The 22,287-nt window shown below is 36.7% G+C and overlaps 2 protein-coding genes across 4 annotated transcripts in view; one reads left to right on the forward strand and one right to left on the reverse strand.

The window, feature by feature from the left end:
* The first annotated feature begins 4,402 nt into the window (after positions 1-4,402).
* LOC137287399 (profilin-4-like) overlaps positions 4,403-22,287 on the forward strand; it is a 37,653-nt gene continuing 19,768 nt past the window's right edge. The window contains exon 1 of one of the 3 annotated variants that reach the window (XM_067819665.1): positions 4,403-4,739. The gene's annotated coding sequence lies outside the window, so the exon portion shown is untranslated. Of the gene's footprint in view, positions 4,740-16,040; positions 16,108-20,403; positions 20,519-22,287 lie in introns of those variants that run through there. The other 2 variants (XM_067819663.1, XM_067819664.1) reach the window with 2 other exon arrangements.
* On the reverse strand, positions 5,797-22,263 carry LOC137287397 (protein FAM228B-like). The gene is made up of 8 exons (XM_067819660.1): positions 22,169-22,263; positions 15,420-15,543; positions 15,043-15,201; positions 13,736-13,813; positions 12,172-12,369; positions 11,125-11,205; positions 9,760-9,992; positions 5,797-7,212 (listed from the first exon to the last, which is right to left on the reverse strand). Exons 2-8 carry the CDS (start codon positions 15,525-15,527, stop codon positions 6,990-6,992), a joined length of 1,080 nt encoding a protein of 359 aa, XP_067675761.1. The 5' UTR covers positions 15,528-15,543; positions 22,169-22,263; the 3' UTR covers positions 5,797-6,989.

A 22,287-nucleotide genomic window follows, 5' to 3' on the forward strand; every position in this document is an offset into this window, starting at 1 on the left:
TCACAGGTTTAAGTCTAAACATTCAAGAGAGAGCGTTGGTGCGTCCAATTAACGATTGACTATGTACCGTTTCCTGATTTGTAATATTTAAAATTTCTTAAGTGATTACCTTTCTTAAGTTTCTCTTAATTTTGATCAGTAGAATATGCATGCAACCAATGCATTCATTACAAATGCATGTCACAGAAAATATCTAGTGATACCATATTTGTGTAGATCGATGCTCATGCTGTTGATCACTGGACTGTATGCTCCAGTGAGTGAGTCCCAGGAAGACTAAAGTGTATATTTCGGTTTTCCCGAGCTAAGTAGGGGAGTACCGCCAAAAGCTAAAGATAAGCGAGAATTCTTTTCAAAACAATTATAATGTTTGCTTCTTTAGAACTAAATACTTTAACTTAAACTTTTCTCTCATAAACCACATTTGGTGGTTTTCAATATTTACAAATATACATAAATATAAACATGCGTCATGACGATGAGTTGTTTACGTAACAATTTATACAAGTGAGAGATAAAACGTGATTAAACAGTTGCTACCTTTATAACTGAGAGGTCCCCGGGGTAGAATAGGCCTTCAGCAACCCATGCGTGCCATAAAAGACGACTATGCTTGTCGTAAGAGGCGACTAACGGGATCGGATGGTCAGGCTCGCTGACTTGGTTAACACATGTCATCGATTCCCAATTGCGCTGATCAATGCTCATGTTGTTGGTAACTGGTTTGTCTGGTCCACACTCGATTATTTACAGACCGCCGCCATATAGCTGGAATATTGCTGAGTGCGGCGTAAAACTAAACTCACTCACTCACATTATAATTGAGAGAAGGTCGATAAACCATAGTAGCTACAGACCATTAATTTTGACAATCATTTTGCAACACTCATATGTTAGTGTTAATCCTAGAGGTGTTTCTTTGTTTGAAAATGAAAATCTTACGCATGCGAATTCCACGTCATACACCGACAGAGTGATTAATATACAAACAAGTATGGTCATAAGGAATTGCAAATGATGATGCACTCTCAAAACATTTATTACATCAACATTGATTACTCCGATATATCTTAAAATAAAAATGAAGTTCCCCTACTCTTTTAAGTGTATGTATCTGTCCTTGTTACTTCCTACAGTTTGAGTGTTTTCATTGTCTTACACAGGTTCGAATCCGAGATTTTCCCGGCTACTTCATCGTTAGTTTGTCTGCATCATGTAGGTATGTGTTTGTGGCAGGTGAACTAATTTCAAAATCTTTGACAACATGACTATCTGAATGCAGGATCCACATGTACTGAGAGAAACCAGCGTCTACTTGTTCAGAGCACCAACTGCTGTGTGAATGTGTTAAATAAGGGAGTTACGATCGTGGTAGATCAAAGACTGCCTTTACAAGTAGATCAACACGGAAATCCACCGCAAAACCTTTTAACAGAAAAAGGATCCTGTTTTATGTCAGAAATGTGGAAAGGAGAAACTTATATTCCTTATACTTTACATTTTTCAAATTGTACAAACCATCTGTGAACACTTAAAACTAGATGTAGCTTGACAGTGTGTGATTCCCATGAGACGTGAATGTTTGGTTTAGGTGTTCTTTCATGAGAAGACAGATCCTGCTCGGCGAACTTCAATGGTGGATGGGATAAAAGTCATTAATTAATTCATTTATTATAACTTTCATTAAAGAATACTTTGCTAGACAGCAGAAAAAGCTCACATAGGTACGGTCGACAACAGATGTGTCAAGTTTGTTTCGACGTGAAAGCGTGGTCCCTGCGTATTCTGTATTTAGACAGCATTTCTCGGTTAACTCGAACTGTTTATGCACGTCTTTTCAACTTCGACACAGCGGTGTTTGATTGTTCATGCATAGACATGGTGCACCACACCATTTACACTTATTCAAGTGCGGTGGGGTAGTCTAGTGGTTAAAGCGTTCGTTCATCACGCCGAAGATCCGGGTTCGGTCCCGGACATTAGTACCATGCATGTGAGCCCATGCTGTGATATTGCCGGAATACTGCAATACACACGCACGCACGCACACACACACACGTTTTCAAACTTGAACTCTAAATACCATACTATTATTCGTAATAATCATTTCTAATTTGTCATTCTGTCGGATTTATGCAGCCTAGAATGACATTCTAGGTCTTTTTCCATATCGACTAAGCTTCCACGAGACACGTTCGGGGGAAAGTTTACCAACTCGATAAGCAACGCCTGAATCTTCACAAGAACGCTGACGACACTAACGCCTCCGCGTTACGTCATTTCGTGGACATGTAACCGGTTCGTTATTTATATAACGCGTGTATGTATATAAAACGCCCTTCTAAGATGACGTTACTGTGAATCACAAGATAGTATTCCCCTTCCACTAACGATCAATCAAAGTGACACCAAGATATCTGTTTGTTTCTTTGTTTCTTTTCTTGCAATGCATTGAATTTTTCATCGCAGAAAGTACCAGTTATTTTGCAATCTGTAATTTCTATATAATCAGTTCTGGCGTTCAGGGATATGATTCATAATTCTAAGCGAGAAACTCAAGAGGTATTCACGTCTGAAATGCGATCCACTTACGACGCGTAGAAGCAGACGTATTCTTTTATCAATTTTGTTTTTCAGAAGCAAGTATTTAACTATGACTAGAAGTCGTGATGAAGCTTGTCAGCTTGACAGGTATTTTTAAACAGCCTCGTATTCAAGTTACTCACTCGGTAAGTGGAATGTCACGTGATCAAATCAAAGGATGCTTTTACTTTTTGGGTTGTCGTGACGGGACTAACCTAGAAATTAACATGTAAGTAATCAACCGTTTTTTGAAAGACGCAAACTCGGAGTAAAAAAATTATCTGTACTTTAAAGAGTTAAAAGACGAAGTAAAGAGACGTTTCCATGTCGTACATACCATTCCAGGCTCTGAAAACTGATTGAAAGATCGCGCTTGTTTTGTGTCGTTCTGATTTAAGATTTCTTTAAGTACGTTTGAAAGGTTTGCCTTTATAAATTTTCCTTAAGTGTGTTGACTGTGTGAGTGTGTGCGGTCTCCTTTCAGCGTCCATGTAACTCATGGAAGGGCAATTAAATATTTTTAAAAATTAAGTGTGTTATCATTTAAATTTTCGTTCTCCCTTGTAAATATTAATTTACTATATGTTGATCAAATATTATGCTCAAAATACGCACAAATTTAACGTCACTGGACCAATTTAAATATCCGCTCATATTTATTTTGATAAGGTGTATGTTTCATGGATATTGGTGCGATAGACTTGTGGGTAAAGCGTTCGCTCGTCATGCCCGGGTTCGATTTCCCACGTGTAGCCAATTTCTGGCGTCTCCGGAACCCGTGAAAATCAGGGATGGAATAAGTGTTCAGCAACCCATGATTGTCACAAAGGGCGACAAACGGCATCGGGTGGTTAGGTTCGCTGACTTGGTTGACACGTCAGTGATTCCCATTTGTGCAGATCGATGTTCATGCTGTTGATCACAGGATTTGCTGGTTCAGACTTGATTATTTACAGACCGCCGCCATATAGCTGGGATATTGCTGATAGCGGCGTAAAAGTAAACTCACTCACTTGTGTCTTCTTTTGTCATATTGCTGGAATATTGCTAGAACGGCTTAACACCAAACTCACTCCATTCAGATTATCAAACATCAAACTTAAACTGGTAGTGTCGTTAATGGTCGCTCGTTCATATTCGAATCCATCGTCGACAATATGTACGACCTTACCCTGAGGATCATCTAGACCTCTTAAGACCCATGTTCGATTCCCCACATGGATACAATGTGTGAAGCCCATTTGTGGTGTCCCCGGCAGTGATATTCCAGGAATGTTGTTAAACGCGGCGAAAATAAAACTCACTCACGTTCGGGATCACTGCTAGGAAAATTACCAAAATACGAAGTTCTTTAATAATTAGGATATAAACATACTGTGTTGGGAAACCAGAGGTATATAACGGTCTACCATAACCGTGTTATTCAGATTTGAAACAAGTACATGATGTGTTTGAAAATCAGAGGTATATAACGTGATTATATACCTCTGGATGACTTTGATTAACCAATCACAATCCAGTATTTACTGAAGTCATGGTACAATGATATTTTATGCCGTTTTACTATCACGCACCCCTCTCTAGTACAAGGCATACTCGTTAGAGAAAAAGGAATTCGTTGTACTAAGCCCAAACTGAGCTTGAGTTAATCAGGTGCACCCCTCGTTAACCTTTCGAAAAATGTGTCTTAGCTTGCAACACATGTACTTCTTATATATCCTAAGGTGATTGTGTCATACTATTGTCAATCTCGCCCACGCTGCCTGCTGCTCGTGCAACACGCACACTATGACTACGCATGCGCCCAGTATATATTTTCACAAAACCCAGCAGACGTTCCCCATGGTGGAATGCTGCTACACAACACTTTGTGTTTATCAGAAACACAATGTTACCGCCTTGAAAATTGTACTGACCAACCTTGTTTGAAGAGAAGGGATTCTCTGAAAGCAGAGCCAAATATTCTTAAACTTGTAAAACATCAAAATCCAACATATCATTTACTCTCAAGATGTGTTTGATTTTCTTAAAGGTTTTTCTTTCGTTTTTGTTGATTTTTTTTAAAGAAAAGTGTGATAATACACTTGAGCTGAGGTACTCATACATGAAATGACAAAGGATTTGAACCAAGGTCAATCTGACATCATGGAAATAAGGTATGTATGATGTATAGATAATCTGACTCCAGAAAGAGTTCTGCCAGTACCCCATCTTTTCACATAATATATTTCCACCTTCCCAGGTGCATTATTCCAACACTGAAATAAATTCATTGATTGTTTTCAATACCTGTTCTAGTTTGTTAAATGTATATTTAGGGTTGGGGGTGGGGGTACGGGCGGAACTTTTACCCTGAAGCCTAGAAGAAGCAAACATTGGTTAAAAAGCAGTTGGTTGTAGGCTTAATCATTTTTTTACAAGAACTCAAATGGTGGTACTACTTGACTGCAGTGGTGGTACTAGCCTGTCCGTGACTTTGACTAAGGACAGGGTGGCACCAAGTCTTCTGTGGGTTTGTGTTTAATGCTGCCCTCAACAATGTGCGAGCTATATGGCAGCAGCTGATAAATAATCAAATCAGTACCAAACACTCCAGTGATCAACAGCATGATGTTCAATGGGATAAGATGGCGTGTTAACCAAGTCAGCAAGCCTGGCCAATCATGTTAGTCGCCTCCTAAGATAACCATCACTGTATCTGTGAGGTATCCTTGTGTCTGTGGCATAGTATCCAGGTATTAAGGTACTACTACTAGCAGGTTCTCTCACACACTAAGTACATGTTTCTCCCATTAGAATCGCAGAATGTTAACACAATGATAAATAATCCAATTTTACATAACCTGATGTGGCATTTGGGGGACATTTTTCCCATGTCCGTGAAATACTCTACCTTTGTTCTTTCGCTCAATTTAAAAAAAATACAAAAAAACTTGGTTGGTGCAGATAAACATACCCTGTGCACACACTCACACTCAGTACATCAATCACTTGATTATCTGGTCCAAACTCATTACACAACCACTTGCACAGCAGGTGATTATGGGTTTGAATCCCAAGAATTATTTCTAGGTTTGTCTGCACTAAACACTTGTCATGGTTTTCACCAAAGTGACAAAAGTCAAAACACATGTACAATTAATGCTATCGGTCCACATTTATCTGACATGCTTAACTCAAGCATGATACCAAAATGAAAAGATCACATGGATATTGTCATACAAAAGAATGTTTATTTCTGTACACTAAACAGTTACATGTCCAATATGGAACAGTGACCTACAAAAAACAACACTGGGCAACAATCCTGATCTGATCCTCTCTTTCAAAATGTAACTCATAGTTAGACTTGTCCAAGTTATGTTGCCTTCAGTGTTATATAATACTGCATGTTAGCTAAGGCATTTATGTTGGATGAAAGACAATACTGAATAGGATATAAACAACATGTATCTACATAAATAACTCACTGGAGATATATGTAAACAACAGCAGTTCGAGCCTACAAAGGCACCCACAGGAAGCTGTATTCAGGCACTACAGAAGAATGTATTGTACATATCAATGTATTGCGCAAGTCAGCAGTATATCACATATAGGAAATATACAATTGCTGTTACATTTTCAGTAAATTGGGTGCAAATATGTTAAATATTTTTAGTTATTGTTCTGATGTGAGAGTGAGAATATATCAGTAGAAATTAGCTTAAAATCATAATGATATACATTATACATTTACATAGCAACAAATTCTGTTGCCTAACAACCATGTATCAGAGATCCAAACATTCAGTGATGAGTAAAGGACATCACCAAATATGTAAGAAATTGGTAACAAGAAAAAAAAAAAATGATTCATGCAAATTGAAATCACCTCCTAGGTTTGAAAACACAGAAAAAAGACATTAATGGAGAAATAACATAATTTAAAACAAAGTCTCATTCATTGTGAGTTTAAGAAAAAATTACCGGTTAGAACAGTGTATCCAACACTTTCAAAAGAAAGTTTTAATAATTACAATTAATTGTTCTTAATATCCAATTCTTGTTGACTTTCTCAAAAAACAATCATTCTAGCTTACATAATGAAGATTCTTAATCAGAGTAAAATTCAAACCTGAAAGGTCATATAAATAAATCAGATTGATCGCTGTCAAAGCACCATAAACTGAAAAGTTTTGTTATTTCCTGGTACCTCAAGACAACTATCAATAAATGCAATAAAAATGATTTCCCTTTAACTGACTGGATGCATTTCACACGGCTGACTATCTGTACCATAGACAGACAAGATTGATGTTAATTTTTCAAAAGCAATGTTAATTAAACGGCTATGCACATTTGGTAAAGTTTCACACTGCAACACGATAGTCTAGAGATTCCGACATTGTCAAGTATCTGCAAGATCAGATACATTTGGTCACTACTTGATGCTCCCCTCTGTCATGATGCACAATCATGGGTGGGCGTGGCACCTCCACAGGGACAGTGTTGTATGGTGGGGTCACCTTGAACATGCGTTTCTTCTGACACTGCAGCTCTTGGTCAACGATTCGAGGGTCAAACTCTTGCTGGGCCCACTCCTCGAAATTTAACATGCTGGTTGTTCCGTGGCCATGCATTCGGCGCCTGTTGTAGAGACACAGAAATGTATGCAAATCAGAACTCTTAGTTTCTACATGGATCTTGTAATGCGCATGGTCTGTGTTGCTAATTCATCCAACTGATTTTAGAATGGGATGAAACAAGAAAGTCACAAACATATTTCAAATTAATCAAGCTTAAACCCTAAAGCTGAGTTTTTATGCCACATTTTTCTTTCCAAACAATCTTGAAACATACAGCTGATATTTTATAAAGGACAGTCAGTTCTAGTTAAAGGGAGGTAATCAAGAGCCTTTATGGGAAGTGCTCTGTAAAATCACATGTGTTTCTGCATTGATTTATACAGGCATAATTTAGATTATCTTTCGACAACCAGCTTTTACATTTGTCAAAGAAACAACCAGACTTAAAATTATGATCTGACATTTGTAAGTAAATAATACACACGGACTTCATCGTATTCAAAGAAGGTACATGTGAGGATACAAATTACATTAATAACCGCAGAAACAAAATGTTCCAGGTGGTCAGAGATAGGTTAGCTACACAAACCAATCAGTATCTACATCTAGATTTAGACATGGAGGATTGTACAAGATTGCATGTGGAACAGATCAGCCCAAGTTCCACCATAACTGACATTTGAAACTAGCAATTACTTGAATGCCTGGCCTGCTCTGTTAAACTACCTTGCCAAAACATCACCTAATGCTATGTATCAGGTGAATCCCACATTTCATAGACCCAAATCCAAAGATGAAAACAGGTGTCAGTGTTTGAAATGTTTGAGCTGTAGTCAAAGATTTCAACAGAATGAGCCCTGTTGACATGGTGATACCAAAATTTAATCCAGGGAAATCAGTGGAGACACACAGAGGGATGGTTAATGTATCAACCACAGGCTTCCTTGACCTATCCATTACAATCCATGTAAATGTGACATTGCCAATGAAAAGACCATTTACCAGAAGTCAGAGAAACTAAATTATTTACAGGTGTCCATCAGTAACTAGTGCTACATTTAGTGTTCTGTTTGACAGTTACATACACACACATATTCTACATACATCCATAGATTAATCTAAGTGTTATATTATCTGTTAACACTACACGTTATAATTTGCTAACAAACAATGTACAAACAGTACAGTCCTGGTAATAATTCACCTGTATTTTGAAATGTTCTTGATTATTCTAAGTATTACATGTTTATATTGTCTGTTAACACAACATGATATAACTTGCTAGCACACAGTGTACATAATGGTGCTAATTAACCAGTATTTTGAAATGTGAAACTACAAGCTAAAACACATGTTAAAACAGTACAGTACAAAGTTCACAACTTCTAAATTTTAACTTGAATGTACTTTTCTCAAAATGTACTTACAAATGTGCTCAAGAAAATGTTTACAATTTCTTTGAAGAGTTTCTATCACAGAAAAAAGATTCTCTAAAATGTGAAAGATCGTCTGATTCATATATTTCAGAAAATGGCTTTCATTAAATTGATTTCATAAAGAAATTGTGAACAATAGACAAACACCAATATATATATGTCTCATATTACTGAATATGTGGAAGACAATAAGGAATTGCTATGAGTATAGAACCAGCACTGAACTCACTTATGTCTTGGAAATAAGAAAATGCATCAAGAATAAAGATTAATTAAATCCACTCATATTTTCAATCATATTAATGACTGATTTTGAAGAAAAAAATATAAACAATTTCAATAACAAATATTTAGATTTTAGTGGAAGACATCCAATTTCATTTATTACAATGGGAAACAATATAAGATAAGTTACAAAATATAACGAAATTACAGAATGTTCATAAAAATAAAAAAATAAACACATCAACAACATTTGGATGGAACTAATAACATGATCTGCTTTGACATGGATTTTGGGCCTTGTAACTATGCAATTAAACCCAATAAACTGGCATCAAGGGAACTTGCACTGGAATACACGTAGGTACATGCTTCTCAAACCTGATTACTCCTAATCTCCATTCATTGTTTCAGTCAAAGTTTGGGCACATGTGCTTAAGCCCACAAAGATGCCACAATTTGCCAAGGGATATAACTCTGCAGCTGCACAGTCAGAACAATAGTTTCAAACCCCAGATAACCCTGATTGTCTCCAGCTTTGTCAGCTTGATAAATGTTGCTCTTGTGTGATTCACCATAGAAGCAAATGCCTGAAACCTGTATTATTTCACACTTTTCATTAACCATGATCACACACTCCATCAGCTTTATCATATGGAAGTAACTAAATATGGTTCCTTCCATCCCATCCCTGTCAAAACAACACTGAATGCTTTTCGATGTCATACACCTTGCATCCAAAGGAACAAAATCTCATGTCAAACAAACCTTTCACCCCAAGGACTAGGCCCATTTTCCTCAAGTAAGAAAGAAAACATCAGCCTGTCAATTTTCAGTTCCCTCTTGAGAAAATGAACCATGACATGGGGTTCAGATCATGTAAACAGTACTCCATGTAATTATGTCTGATCTTCACATGCTGGTTCCATAACTTGGAGCATCTAGGCTACCTGCTTATCTGTCTTGGAGAGCTCTCTATATTGACTAATGGCATCTGCAGCCACTGCAGACTGTCGGTGCCATGGCGCCCCAGGGGGACCAGTGGTAGAGGGGGCAGCTTGACCTGTTCCAGATCCTGGTCTGTGTATCGTGTTCCAGTCATGCATCGCAAAATGGTCCGTTCTTCCATGTTCCGCTCTCGGCTCTGGGACAGGAGTGGGTCTCGAAGAGCTTCTGTCTCAACCTGTAGGGCAAGAGGTTAATAATATGAAGATAATTTCAGCAAACACTTGCCTGCACAAAATATCATTTTCGGATTCGAACTTGTTTCCTTACAGGATAGTAATACCATATTTCATTTAATAGTTTAAGTTACTACAATCATGTTGGTTGGAACAAAAATGTGATTACTAAAAAGGTACAAACCAGAAAGTTTTAAATAATTTTCGTTGTCTGAAGCTATTTTGGCATAATCTGAAAAATATTTCCTCTGTATTCACTTCATGAAAATTATTTCAAGATGTTTAATGTCCAACGGCTGAATGACTTATTTTATTTCATTAAACTATGGCTGTGTTGATGAAATAGTTTGGTTCATTTTTTTATTGTAAATATAACATGAAAGACAATTAGGTTGCTGACATGTTGATGCTAATCATATCCTATTCAGTACCATTCCTACAAAATTCAATTTTTTCAGGCACTAAGATCACATATACTCTTAAGAAAAGGCAGGGGAACCTGAACTTCGAGTTCTGGTAGAAAGAAAACCCAGTTATGATCGTTACTATGACATTCATCTTGTGTATGAGCATCATTTCACATTATCACCACACACAAACACAATGTATAGGAAGCATGGGCACAAGTGGGAGCCTCCAACACATGAATGGGGTGTCATTATGAATCTTGACATTTTTCAGGCAGGTTGATAAATCACTATAGACCATTTTTTTTCAATAATTTTCTTGCATCTGTGCATGGTTAGGGTTTTCAGACTCACTACTGACTGAAAATTGTAAGCCTGAAAAGTCGTACGCCAGTCACTTAACAAGGGAGATAACTGAACGAACAGCTTTGCTTTGAATGAAATCCATGTGGTGATGCATTCTCAAAACATTCATTATCATTGTATCAACATTGATTCATTCCCATATATCTCCCTATTTCGACAATCATACATTGAAAGTACACTTCCCCTACTTTTTTTGAAGAGAGTAGATCATCACATGTCATATTTGGGGTTGACTTTCTCAGTAAAGTACAGATTCTTGTACTTCCTTCAGAGGGTAGGGAAGTTAAATTCCATCTGAAATGTTAATCCAGACTCTCTGAGTCGGACATCTAATCATATTACCCTGATGGGTGGACATTACCTTGATCGGTGCAGGTCTGTGGCCAGTGAGGGCCTGTGCATAATACTCTCCAGGATCCATAGTGTCCAGGAAAACATGACCCTGTCACACAGATGTCAAAACATGCAAAGCTGTGCAGAAAACATTGAAACAACAACACTTGAAATATGCTGAGTGCTTTTAACATCTACAGAAGCATCATGAAATCTGATAACATCAAACAAAACATAAATGTTTCATCTTCTGACATGATCATTGTAAGAAGGCAAAAAGTAAAAGCATCCAATCTAATGTTTTCAACAGTATATATATGCAAGTGCGTCAAAATAACAAGTTTCAATGTCTTGTTAAATCTACTACCTTTTTGCATGAATTAAAACATATCGATCAAGTTCCCAAACTTTACATAGCTTTCAATATATAATATGTAACACTATTTCTGCTGATAGTCACTGAACGGTCTGATTCATTGTTTGTTTGCTTATAGTGTTAATATCTAGGCATGAGTGACGCAGTTGTCCAAGTTGCTGCCATTTACTATACAGGGTTGTGTCCTTTTGTCACTCAATTGCCCTGTGAAAATAAGTTCAGTTCATCCAGATTGTTTCCAGGTTTGTCATCTTCGCCTGTAGTTCCATTTAAGTGGTAAATGTCTCAGTTCTGCATCACTTCAGGCTTTTCTCAAAAAAATTAATGAGTTTAGAGTTACGTCAATTTTAGCAATATTTCAGCAATATCATGGCGAGGACACCAGAAATGGGCTTCACACATTGTACTTATCAAACTTGGGTCTTTAACGTGACAAACAAATGTGTTAGCCCACTGACCCCTCTCACATTAAGATGTCAGACCGTGATAAAACAGAAATACAGCATTACACCCAACATACTGAAAATATATTTGGACTCACTGAATCCTTAATACACCTTGAGATAATGGTTCCTTTTTGCATTGCTTTTGTAACACATACATCCATGCAATTGCAAATCCACTTAATGATGCATAACTTGCTCACATGCATGATCATTGCAAAAACATGCCAATACAACTGTGAACTACAAATGTTACCTTATCATTCAGAAATTCCAAGTATTGCTTGTGCATCTCTCGTTTCCTGCGGTCAAGATCTGGCCAGTCATAGCCATCCATGACCCCAATGATCTGTTTACGGAGGGGCTCGTACACCTGGTCATTCCACTTCTTGTGCAAGAGCTCCTTCTTCCTGAGATCCAGGAGCTCCTTGTCTCCGAGGTACTCATCCACATCCTGAACAACCATACACAGAGTTAGTGACTACAGTCTTAGGATTAGCAAAAGGGCCAGTTAACAGGTGGTGTTATTCCCAATAAATGTACCCTTGCAGAATTTGTTCTTCTTGGTTAGTGTCAATATATATGCAGAACTTCAACAGGGCCATGATTTTCGGAGCTCTCTTAGTGCTAAGATAGTCGCAAATGCCATGCATTACCATTAACCGACAACTGTCTTAGCGCTAAGAGAGCTTTGAAAATCTAGGCCCAGGATATAAACATTGCGTCTCAAAATCAAAGGGCAGGATGATAACTGTTTTTCTTGTATGTTAATACCCAATAAACTACTGACATAAGTTCTCTATCTTGAACCACAAGCAAAATCTGGAGTTCTAAATACTCCATTATCTATCAAGACTGTTAAGATTCACTTGCATATTCAGTGAATTGAACTGTAGCATTTCATGAATTCAATTTGTTATTCTTGGTCACAAGAACCGAATATTAATGAATATTTACAATTTTTTTTAAGAGAGTGTGTTTTACTTGAACCCTTATGTCCTTTTTTCAAACTGAGATATGCAATAATGGATTATGTACTACCCTTGTGGTAGCACAACTCATGTTAGTTTGTTAAGGCTGCACATGGTATCGTAGACTATAACTTTTACATACCAAATTTGAGTGTCATAAAATCACTGGTTATTGCTGTGACAAATTAACAATGTCAACACAGGCGTTCCATATTGTGCATCAGTCACTTAACTATAATATTGTATTCATGAGTAATTCATATTCATTACCCAACATTCATAACACGTATCATATTTGCGACAGTGTATTTGTTGCAGCACCATTATCTATTCACAACAATGCGCAATTTTATTTTATCAGTGTTGTTTGGGAAGAGTAGTGTTCAAGGTCTACCATGGTGAAATGTGTAAGTTTCACAAAGCACGAGAATTTCATGTCTCAATTTATCTTTACCTTACAGTCCAAAATCAGAATTTCAAAATACTTCAACCTATTCAGTAAACGTATTTTGCCTGAAGCTTAAAAGATGGAATGGTGATTTAGGGTTGGCAAATCAGAAATTTACAAATCTCCTAGCCTACAAACCAGCTATTCATTATTACAGTCTGTATTTCAACATGTACATTCACATATGGATAGAAGAGGGTCTTTTCAAAACAGTTTTTTTTGTCACATGCCACAAATAACAACTTCACACTGGGGCTGGTGGGTTGGTGATTTCTATCTGACCACTGGCGAATCTGCCATATTTGTCAGAGGGTCAGGTGCTATTTGTGAACACTGCTGTGTTATGGTTAAATTGTCTTGTCAGTGCTGGGTGAAAGCAACACCGCTATTGATTATTTTACCTTGACAAAGGTAGTCTCTGTTTCCAGTAATGGTCCATACAATTTCTTCACAGATTTTGATTCAGAGTCAGACTTCTCCTGAAATAAAGTTTGAGAAGGCATGTATTTCAGTATTATTATGTTGCTGTATTTGTTGTGGTAGATGTTTAGTACCTATTGTCAGACTGACAATGTTTATCCACTTTTCACATCAAAGCATTCTGGGACAGGATATCTTATATCCTAACAAATAACCGCATATTATGCCATACACTTTCACTTTACACAATTTTGGAAGGCTTTAGGATAATTTACAAGTCATCTTTATTTTTATTTCTATAGTGTATCAAGTATTCAATTAGGAGATAAACATCATGTGTTGGCCAATTTCCGGGTGTTATTGAGTATTTGAAGCACGGGAATGCATTTGGAACCGACGGCGTCAGCCAACACATGATGTTTATCGACATTGTAAACACAAAAGTAAACCAAAGGGGTTTTAGTGTCTGCACTCGTTTACATCGAATACGGACACAGCAGTGAAGTGTCATCAGCTGGCCGTTTCAGCTGGTTCTCATGGTAGCATCTGGAGTTGCTCATTTGTGACGTCATTCTAACTTTACGTCACAATATGATTTGAATGACGTCACCACTGTTGATGACACAACAAAACAATTGTTTACGTGTCAATACGGGGTGAATAGTCTTTCAGTTTCCGGGAATCTAATACCATTTAATCATGTTTTTCAACCAATCAGATTACAGAATACAGTAACTTTTTGTTTACAATTCTGTTAGAACATTGAATATTTACCTTTCATTAATTCCAATCTCATTGAAATCACATCTTCAAGTCTGATACCAATCTGCCCCCAAATCTGAGGGCATCTGAGAAATGTTCTCACAAGGGACAAGCTGTACTGCCCAACCGACCCGAGAAGGTCCTGGGGTAGAATAGGCCTTCAGCAACCCATGCTTGCCGTAACAGGCGACTAACGGGATCGGGTGGTGAGGCTCGCTGACTTGGTTGACACATGTCATCAGTTCCCAGTTGCGCAGATCGATGCTCATGTTGTTGATCACTGGATTGTCTGGTCCAGACTCGATTATTTACAGACCGCTGCCATATAGCTGGAATACTGCTAAGTGCGGCGTAAAGCTAAACTCACTCACTACTGCCCAACCTAAGCAATTTAAGTGGGTTTCTGACCCAAAATAAAATTTATAAAACAATCACAACACAAAAAATGCTCATAAGTTTTTGAAATCTGTGAGACAAGAAAGTGCAAACAGAGAATGAAAACAAAACAATTTCTTAATCAACAAACCTGTAAGTCTTTTACTGTTTTTTCATTCAACCAATCCTGGATTTTCAGTGACTGACCAATGAGACTTTTTGAGTCTACTCCATTAGTTCCTGTCTGGCGGTGGATGGACACAGATGTATCGGACCTTCTACTAGGTCTGCGTCTACTCCTACTTGCTGACTGGATAAGAAACAATGATCATGATGATACAAGATGATATTTCATTGAGTCTACAATACATTTTAAACAAACAAGAAAATAGCTCCACAACACTATATTTTTGCGCATTGGTTACTGATAACATATACACGGGCCCACGCGTAGAACAATCGGGGAAAATAAACAAAAATAACATTGACATTCTAAAGTGACAGGTGTTTAAATTGTTTCAATCTTACCATGTGAAGTTGCGGTGCATCCTTTTCTTGTGTAAGTTCTTTCACTATATCTTCAGAATGGATCTTAACAGATCCGCCTGGTTGTTTCACACACAAAAGTGAAGACATCGTACATCACAAACACCTGTCACAACATAAAAATGAAAATCAAAACATCACTCAAATCAAGCAAGCGGTGGGGTCGTGGCCGCCATGTATAAACTGATGACGTCACGTGGCAACTGATTGTCCATGATTGTCCAGCAGGTTCTTTGTGTATTTAGTAAAGTATTCTCGTCTACATAGATGCATTTTGTATCTCAGTATATATTGCACATACCAAAGTTAAATTTTGCACATGTGCGATCTGCTGTCGATTCTGAGAATGCATGATAAATATTGATTTTCCGTAGCAACCGATAGTTTAATACATAATATTTTCTTTCCAACTAATTACAGTACTGTATGTAATTACAACAGTAGTTTGTGTAAACAACAGGATGTGTACTTCCATGAATAATTTCATAAATTATCATTATATGGTGCTATTATTTGGTTTTCTTGTAAACTCGTGGACGAGAAATTACAAGAGGCTCCGATTATTACACATATTTGAGTAGTTGGTTGGACTGCGCTTGAATTATTATCACAAGGGAAGTAACTCTCGTTTGTTTATAGTTTTTCTTCACGTTTTCAGAGAAAACTTTGGGTGAGACTTTTATCAATTACGTTTAATGTAATTCAGTTTGGAAACCTCGGTTTTCCATACTTTGACATCAACTAGAGTTCAAAGTCTAGAAAGACCAGTGGGGCCCAAAGCACACGTAACCTAAAGTAAAACGCATCTAAGAGCAGAGGCAATAGACCGTGCTCTCTGCTAAGGCCTTCAACAAAAAAAAAAAAAAAAAAAAAAAAAAAACGGAAAAAAAAGAAAAAGGGGGTAAACTGTATCCCCACAGTTTCCAGTTTGGAGTCAGAATTGTGCATAGGGAAGTCTATCATAATAAGCCAAATTGTCATATCATGTTATGGATTGCTTAATCATACTCGAAAGGAAATCGATATTGTCATGGATAGACAAAATGTATGCCACTAATTGCACTGGAGATACCGCCCTTTATTCAACACAGCGTTTACACCTTTTTCATGTTTTAACTGATTCAGCGAAAATCCTGTACAGAAAAGCAACTTAATGCATGACTGAGATTATCAAGATTGCATTCATTTCTAAATTCTATGAAGTTTTTTGAGTGTCAGATAACTTACTCATTAAATGGTACCATCAAATGAGTGAAAGGTTTCTTCATTAATGAGCGCTATATTGAGAAGTGAAGGTCCCAGTTATGGTACTAATCTAACCTGTTTGTCATGAGAGACAACTATGGGATTAGGTGATCAATGCGTTTAGTTTAATGCTCATTATGTCAACCTCTGGATTGTCTCATAGCCATAATGAACATTGAATATTTATGTTCCTGAAGCAACAACACACTTCACCAAGTCTTTTGTTTTAATATAATGCTTCATTCATATTCAGTTCCAAAAATGAGTTCAGTTCGGGTGAGACATTTATCTATTACTTGGTATAAGGGACACTGAAGTAGATATTTTATATTTTCACATGTCTGTTTTCTCTATACGAAAATTACTATCATACTTTCTGTGGGATCTCATTGTGCCATAGATTGAATGTCTGGGATTGGAAATGTGGTGGAAGTGTTCATAAAATATTGTCATGTTGTCTTTGTACTCCTTCTACTCTGACTTGGTAGACATTTCGTGGCAGTATTTTTGTATTGTGAATTCTTTATTATAAGATAAACAATTCCAGACACAAAGAATTTTAATACAGTTTTAACATGTTTATCATGATAATGTGAGGAAGAGAAAGCTATTTCTTAGGTTTCAATAGAATCCTAAATTTATTAAGTTTCATTACCTACAACATTCATTTTGACTATCTGAGTTCTAAATTGAACGTTTGCAGACTATTATCCAAATAATAGGACACAGGTGCAGCCTCACTCTCAAATTTGTGGCTTATTTCTTTTCTCTATTGCAATAATATTCCAAAAAGTACTAGATTTACAGCTGGGTATATTGATTATCATAAACAGTATATTCATGCCCAAATGTTGGGAAATGGGTTGTAGAAAGAAATTGCTGATATGGCATAAAGCAGTAGTTGTTTATTAATTCTTTGTAAACATTTACAAATGTCAACACATATGCACATATACTCAGAAGACTCAGGTTCAGATATATATTTTTTCGATGTATTAGAGCATTGTTATCCTGTAAATAAAAATATAGCTGAAAAGTAAAACTTCAAAGTGAACTGTTGAATATTTTGTTGACAATATCACATTTTGAGGGCTTTTGACTTGACTTCCCTTTAACAGCATTGAAAATACCTGTCTGCCTGACCACCTTGGATGGGTTATATTTAACACAGACTTCAAGATTCTCAAATTCACCTTCCCAACAGTTAGGTTAATATTTAGACATGTACATGAAGATATTCATCAATTTTAATTTAATTATACTAGGTAAATTAGGTTTTCTTTGTGGTCAAGTTTTGATCTGCTTTGGTCAGGGCTGGCAAGTTTTACATCTAACCAGCTCTGAGGTTTGGGAGTTTTGGGAGTTTCATACCCTGCCTTCAGTATTTTGCTTAATCTGCAGCATATCATTCCTTACATGGGGTAAATTCTGTACTTTTCACTTCTGAATCTGTGTATGGTCACCAGTAGAATCATCCTCTCTATCATTTCTGTTGTGGGATGCACAATGGTATCTGAGCACGTCTGTTCACCCACTGACCTTGACATTATCTTTGAATGTAATGGACTCTTCACAGAATACTACCCAAGTAGAGCATGTTCTGTACACCACTAGTGTAATTTAGTAACAGTCCTCTATGATGTTGGACAAACTGTTGGAGAAGGTAGACAGATAAATACTAACCTATGAATGTTATGGGGTCACAGTATCCTCAAGTCAAGCAACAATTCATGTCATGATGCTTGAGTCAATGTTCCATATGTATTACGATCTTTAATTTTTGCATGTTTTATGTGTTCCATCTAATGTGATGTTTCTGTGAGCAGTCGGACCTGTTGAGATTTGTCCTACACTCTTAAACTTGCAATTTTTATCACTATTTTTCTTGGACAAGTGTAAAATTCCTGGTTGAAACAATTCATAGTCCTTGGTTGAAACAATTCATAGTCTCCATCGGGATTTGAACCCAGGCCTTTGGCGTGAGAGGCCAGCATGCTAACTACTACACCACTGTGAACATGGATTCATTGCAAGTAACAAACATAATTTTAACGTAACAAACTGTCTATCGGAAATCTGAAGCTGATTTTAATACCTTTGCGATTTGAGCCACCTACTGGATGATCCTATTGAGATGATTTAACCACATGACCGTTCCTTCCGTTCAATTATACAAAATGGGTAGTGAAATTGAAGTTTCAGTCTCCGATATCATTCTCAGAATCAACCATGATTTTAAGTATTTAGTTGATGACTAATTTTATGGTCAAATGAGTAATTTTGATCCTTGAAACTACAATTTGCAACTCTGGGGTTGGCATCTTTGCTATAGTGGCAGGATGGGTTAAGGTTATATCATTACTATACTATATTTATCCAAGAGAAATAAAGTGCTTAAATGTTTTGATTATCTGTTTAAAATCTGCATCACTAGCTATGTATGCTTAAAGGTCCTGACCAAGTTGCCTATTTGCTCATCATAAAAAAGGTTTGGGGATAAGAAAACAAATGTGTGTATGACATGGTTGTGGCTGATTGTTTGAGTGGTGATGGTGTATTGTTGGCTCGTGATAGTTGTTGAAGTAGTCATAAAAGCACCATTAATATAGACTTGTCACACTTGTAGCTACAAATGTTTGTCTGTTGAAGTCTTTATGTCAACTTATATGATAATGAATATCATTAATTTTGCACAACAAAACTTTAGTGATATCCTTTAAATACATGAAAGCTTTGATACTGGGACAGATGCCTCCAGGCCTTTGACAAGATCAACCACGGTCCGAGATCATTTTGGCAGTTTTTAGTTAGAAAATTCTGTATGCAAATCAGCGTATGAAGTAAGCTAAATGTCAAGCCAGACATCAGGGCGGGTAGCTTCAAAATGTTTCCAGCTTGAAATAGATTTAACTACACCAAACACCAATGAATTGTGAATTTACTCAGCTGTATGGACCATCTAAATTTTTTACCAGACCATCGGACTGGCTAGCTGTAAATTTAGACTGATCATCACAAGTCTAAGCTAGTCGTGGGCGGTCTGATGGGCCTTGTTTCATCCTACGTACAAATCCTTAATTTTATTCAACCAATTTTGAAAAGAAAGTGACCACATTACACATCTCATTTGCCTTTTGTATCTAAATTCTAAACTTGACGCATTTATTTTTTATAAAAGTGCATATGTAAGGAATATTGATGACAATGTTTGTATTGCATTTTCTTCAGATGAGTGATACTTGTGTGATATAGCAATAATGTTTTGTTTCAGGTCACCTGACCCTTAAGTAAACTTAGATTCAATATGTAGTTGTGCAATATTGACCATCAGTTTCACTGTATGATGCATATTTCACAACTGCATTTAGCCTTTTCTATTTAAGGTATACAGTTTGCACTACCACCATGTATAGTGTAGTAAAGCACACTTTGGCCGTGAATTATTATAAACCACAAGTACATTGCACATGGCATTCCACTGATGCATTGTGGGAATATATACATTGCGAACATTGCCTTGTTACTGTTTGATTTTGTGTCAAACCGAAACATTATACTAATCATAAAATATAAACGTAATGTTTCCACCAATGATGTTAGTCAAATTAAGTTACTACAAACATGGTTCTACAGAGCAGTTACCTGTACGAGACGATGACAACTGACATGCAGCATGATGTCGGTTGCCAAGAGTATGATTGATTATAAGGGTGTGGACTAGAATGGTGCAGTGATGCCTGTACACTGTGATGTAATGCAAAACATGTACATTATCACCTGATGAAGTACTATAGGCTCCTTTGAAGCGTGATCTTTCACCAAAGCATCTCAGAAAGGTAAGTGTAACAGACAATGCATGCAATCACCATTTGATGCTTTTCTTGGTGAAGCATGATCTTTTTACTCTGGTATCTACATCTGCTGTGTACAATTTTATTTTTATTTTAAATTTACACTCTGAATTCACTATTGTACCCATAGGATGCAACTATTTCAGGTGAGCAACAGAACCTCATAAAGTAGTAAAACATGTAATAGTCAGGGTATGACTTACACGTATGGTTTCTATTTGTAATTTGTGTCTTCTTGCTGAAGAGTCTGCTGAGTCTTCATTTCATGATTGACCCATGAAGGTCCTGGGGAAGAATAGGCCTTCCGCAACCCATGCTTGCCATAAAAGGCGACTATGCTTGTCGTAAAAGGCGACTAACGGGATCAGGTGGTCAGGCTCACTGACATGATTGGCACATGTCATCAGTTCCCATTTGCACAGATTGATGCTCTTGCTGTTGATCACAGGATTGTCTGGTCCTGACTTAATTATTTACAGTCCACTGCCATATAACTGGAATATTGCTGAGTGCGGCTTAAAACTAAACTCACATTATTTCCTAATCAAATACAGTCTTAGTGAAAAAGGTGAATTATAACTGCTGTGTGTATTTTTCATATGTGTTGATAAGAATTAATGAAAAAGTGACATATATCTTTACTTCACTGTTTATGGTTTTATAATAATCATGAAATAGTCTATTTATGGTATTTTTGAGTTATGTCTCACATTTTACAATTCCAGAGGAACTCTCCTCTGTGGGAGTACTTGGTGATATACCAATGGATGGCCTTTCACTGTCATACATAAAATCTCTCACCCTGTGTTTACATTGCCTACTTCAGTTTTATTTAATTTTGCAAAGGGGTATATTCTATATAGATTTCATCCTTTATGATAGAATCCCCAGTGGTGATTCTAGTATATTTCATTGTTTGCTGATGAGTAGTGTATAGTTAAATAGAGGCTAGGACAAGTTTATGGATAACTTATGTACTGGGACAAAAATAGTTAGGGATATACGCGAATTTGTTGAAAAACGCGAAAATGTTAAGACTAATCTATTTATTCATTGATGCACTGATAAAATATCAATCACAAAAATACCAATATCCCTAAATTATTTTGTCCAGTATATTTTGTGGATGCAATGTTTTGATTCAGATTCTTGTAAGATTCAAGTTACCATTTCTACGTGACAATGCTACAAGAATCTGTATGAAAACATCTGGCTCACTTCATGAATTAGTCAGTATTATTAGTTAGTACAACAAGGATGACATACATGCATGATCCATGTAGGATTTTGATGTATAAAATGGTACAATAATTTAAAAGGTGTTTTGTTGTGGCCTTTTGGTGATAGTGCTTTGTTTAGAATTATTTTCTGCACCTTCAATACAACAAAAAAAACACTCTTAATAATAGTGATATTGTAAATATAAGTGAATTCCCAAATTTCACCCACAGTGGAATACATACATACCTTGTGAAAAAAACAGAAAGGAATAAAGGAATACTTGTACTTTCTTGTGTTCCCTTATTTGTTTCCATGAGTATATATATAAGTCATATGAAAGTAAAATAAACTAGTTGGAGACAAACTGAGTTTTGGCTTATGTTCCCTGTACAAGGTGTGTAGAGATCGACCTACCTCAACCAGTTAGTCCTTGCCCTGTACTAACCAACCCTGAGCATGGATCATTTGGGATAAATCCATTGACTGAGTTGCCGTCTACGATATGTATTCTAATCAGCCATGTTTAAGCTGCT

Source organism: Haliotis asinina, chromosome 6 (assembly GCF_037392515.1).
Source record: "Haliotis asinina isolate JCU_RB_2024 chromosome 6, JCU_Hal_asi_v2, whole genome shotgun sequence".
Taxonomy (NCBI): Eukaryota; Metazoa; Mollusca; class Gastropoda; order Lepetellida; family Haliotidae; genus Haliotis; species Haliotis asinina.

Excerpts from the sequence above, each read along its gene's own strand:
- LOC137287397 (XM_067819660.1), bottom strand. The coding sequence starts at position 15,527 with ATGTCTTCACTTTTGTGTGTGAAACAACCAGGCGGATCTGTTAAGATC. Across the intron at positions 13,814-15,042 it reads AAACAGTAAAAGACTTACAG|GAGAAGTCTGACTCTGAATC; the intron begins GTTTGTTGATTA and ends ACTTTATTTCAG. Across the intron at positions 9,993-11,124 it reads ACAGACCTGCACCGATCAAG|GTTGAGACAGAAGCTCTTCG; the intron begins GTAATGTCCACC and ends CTTGCCCTACAG.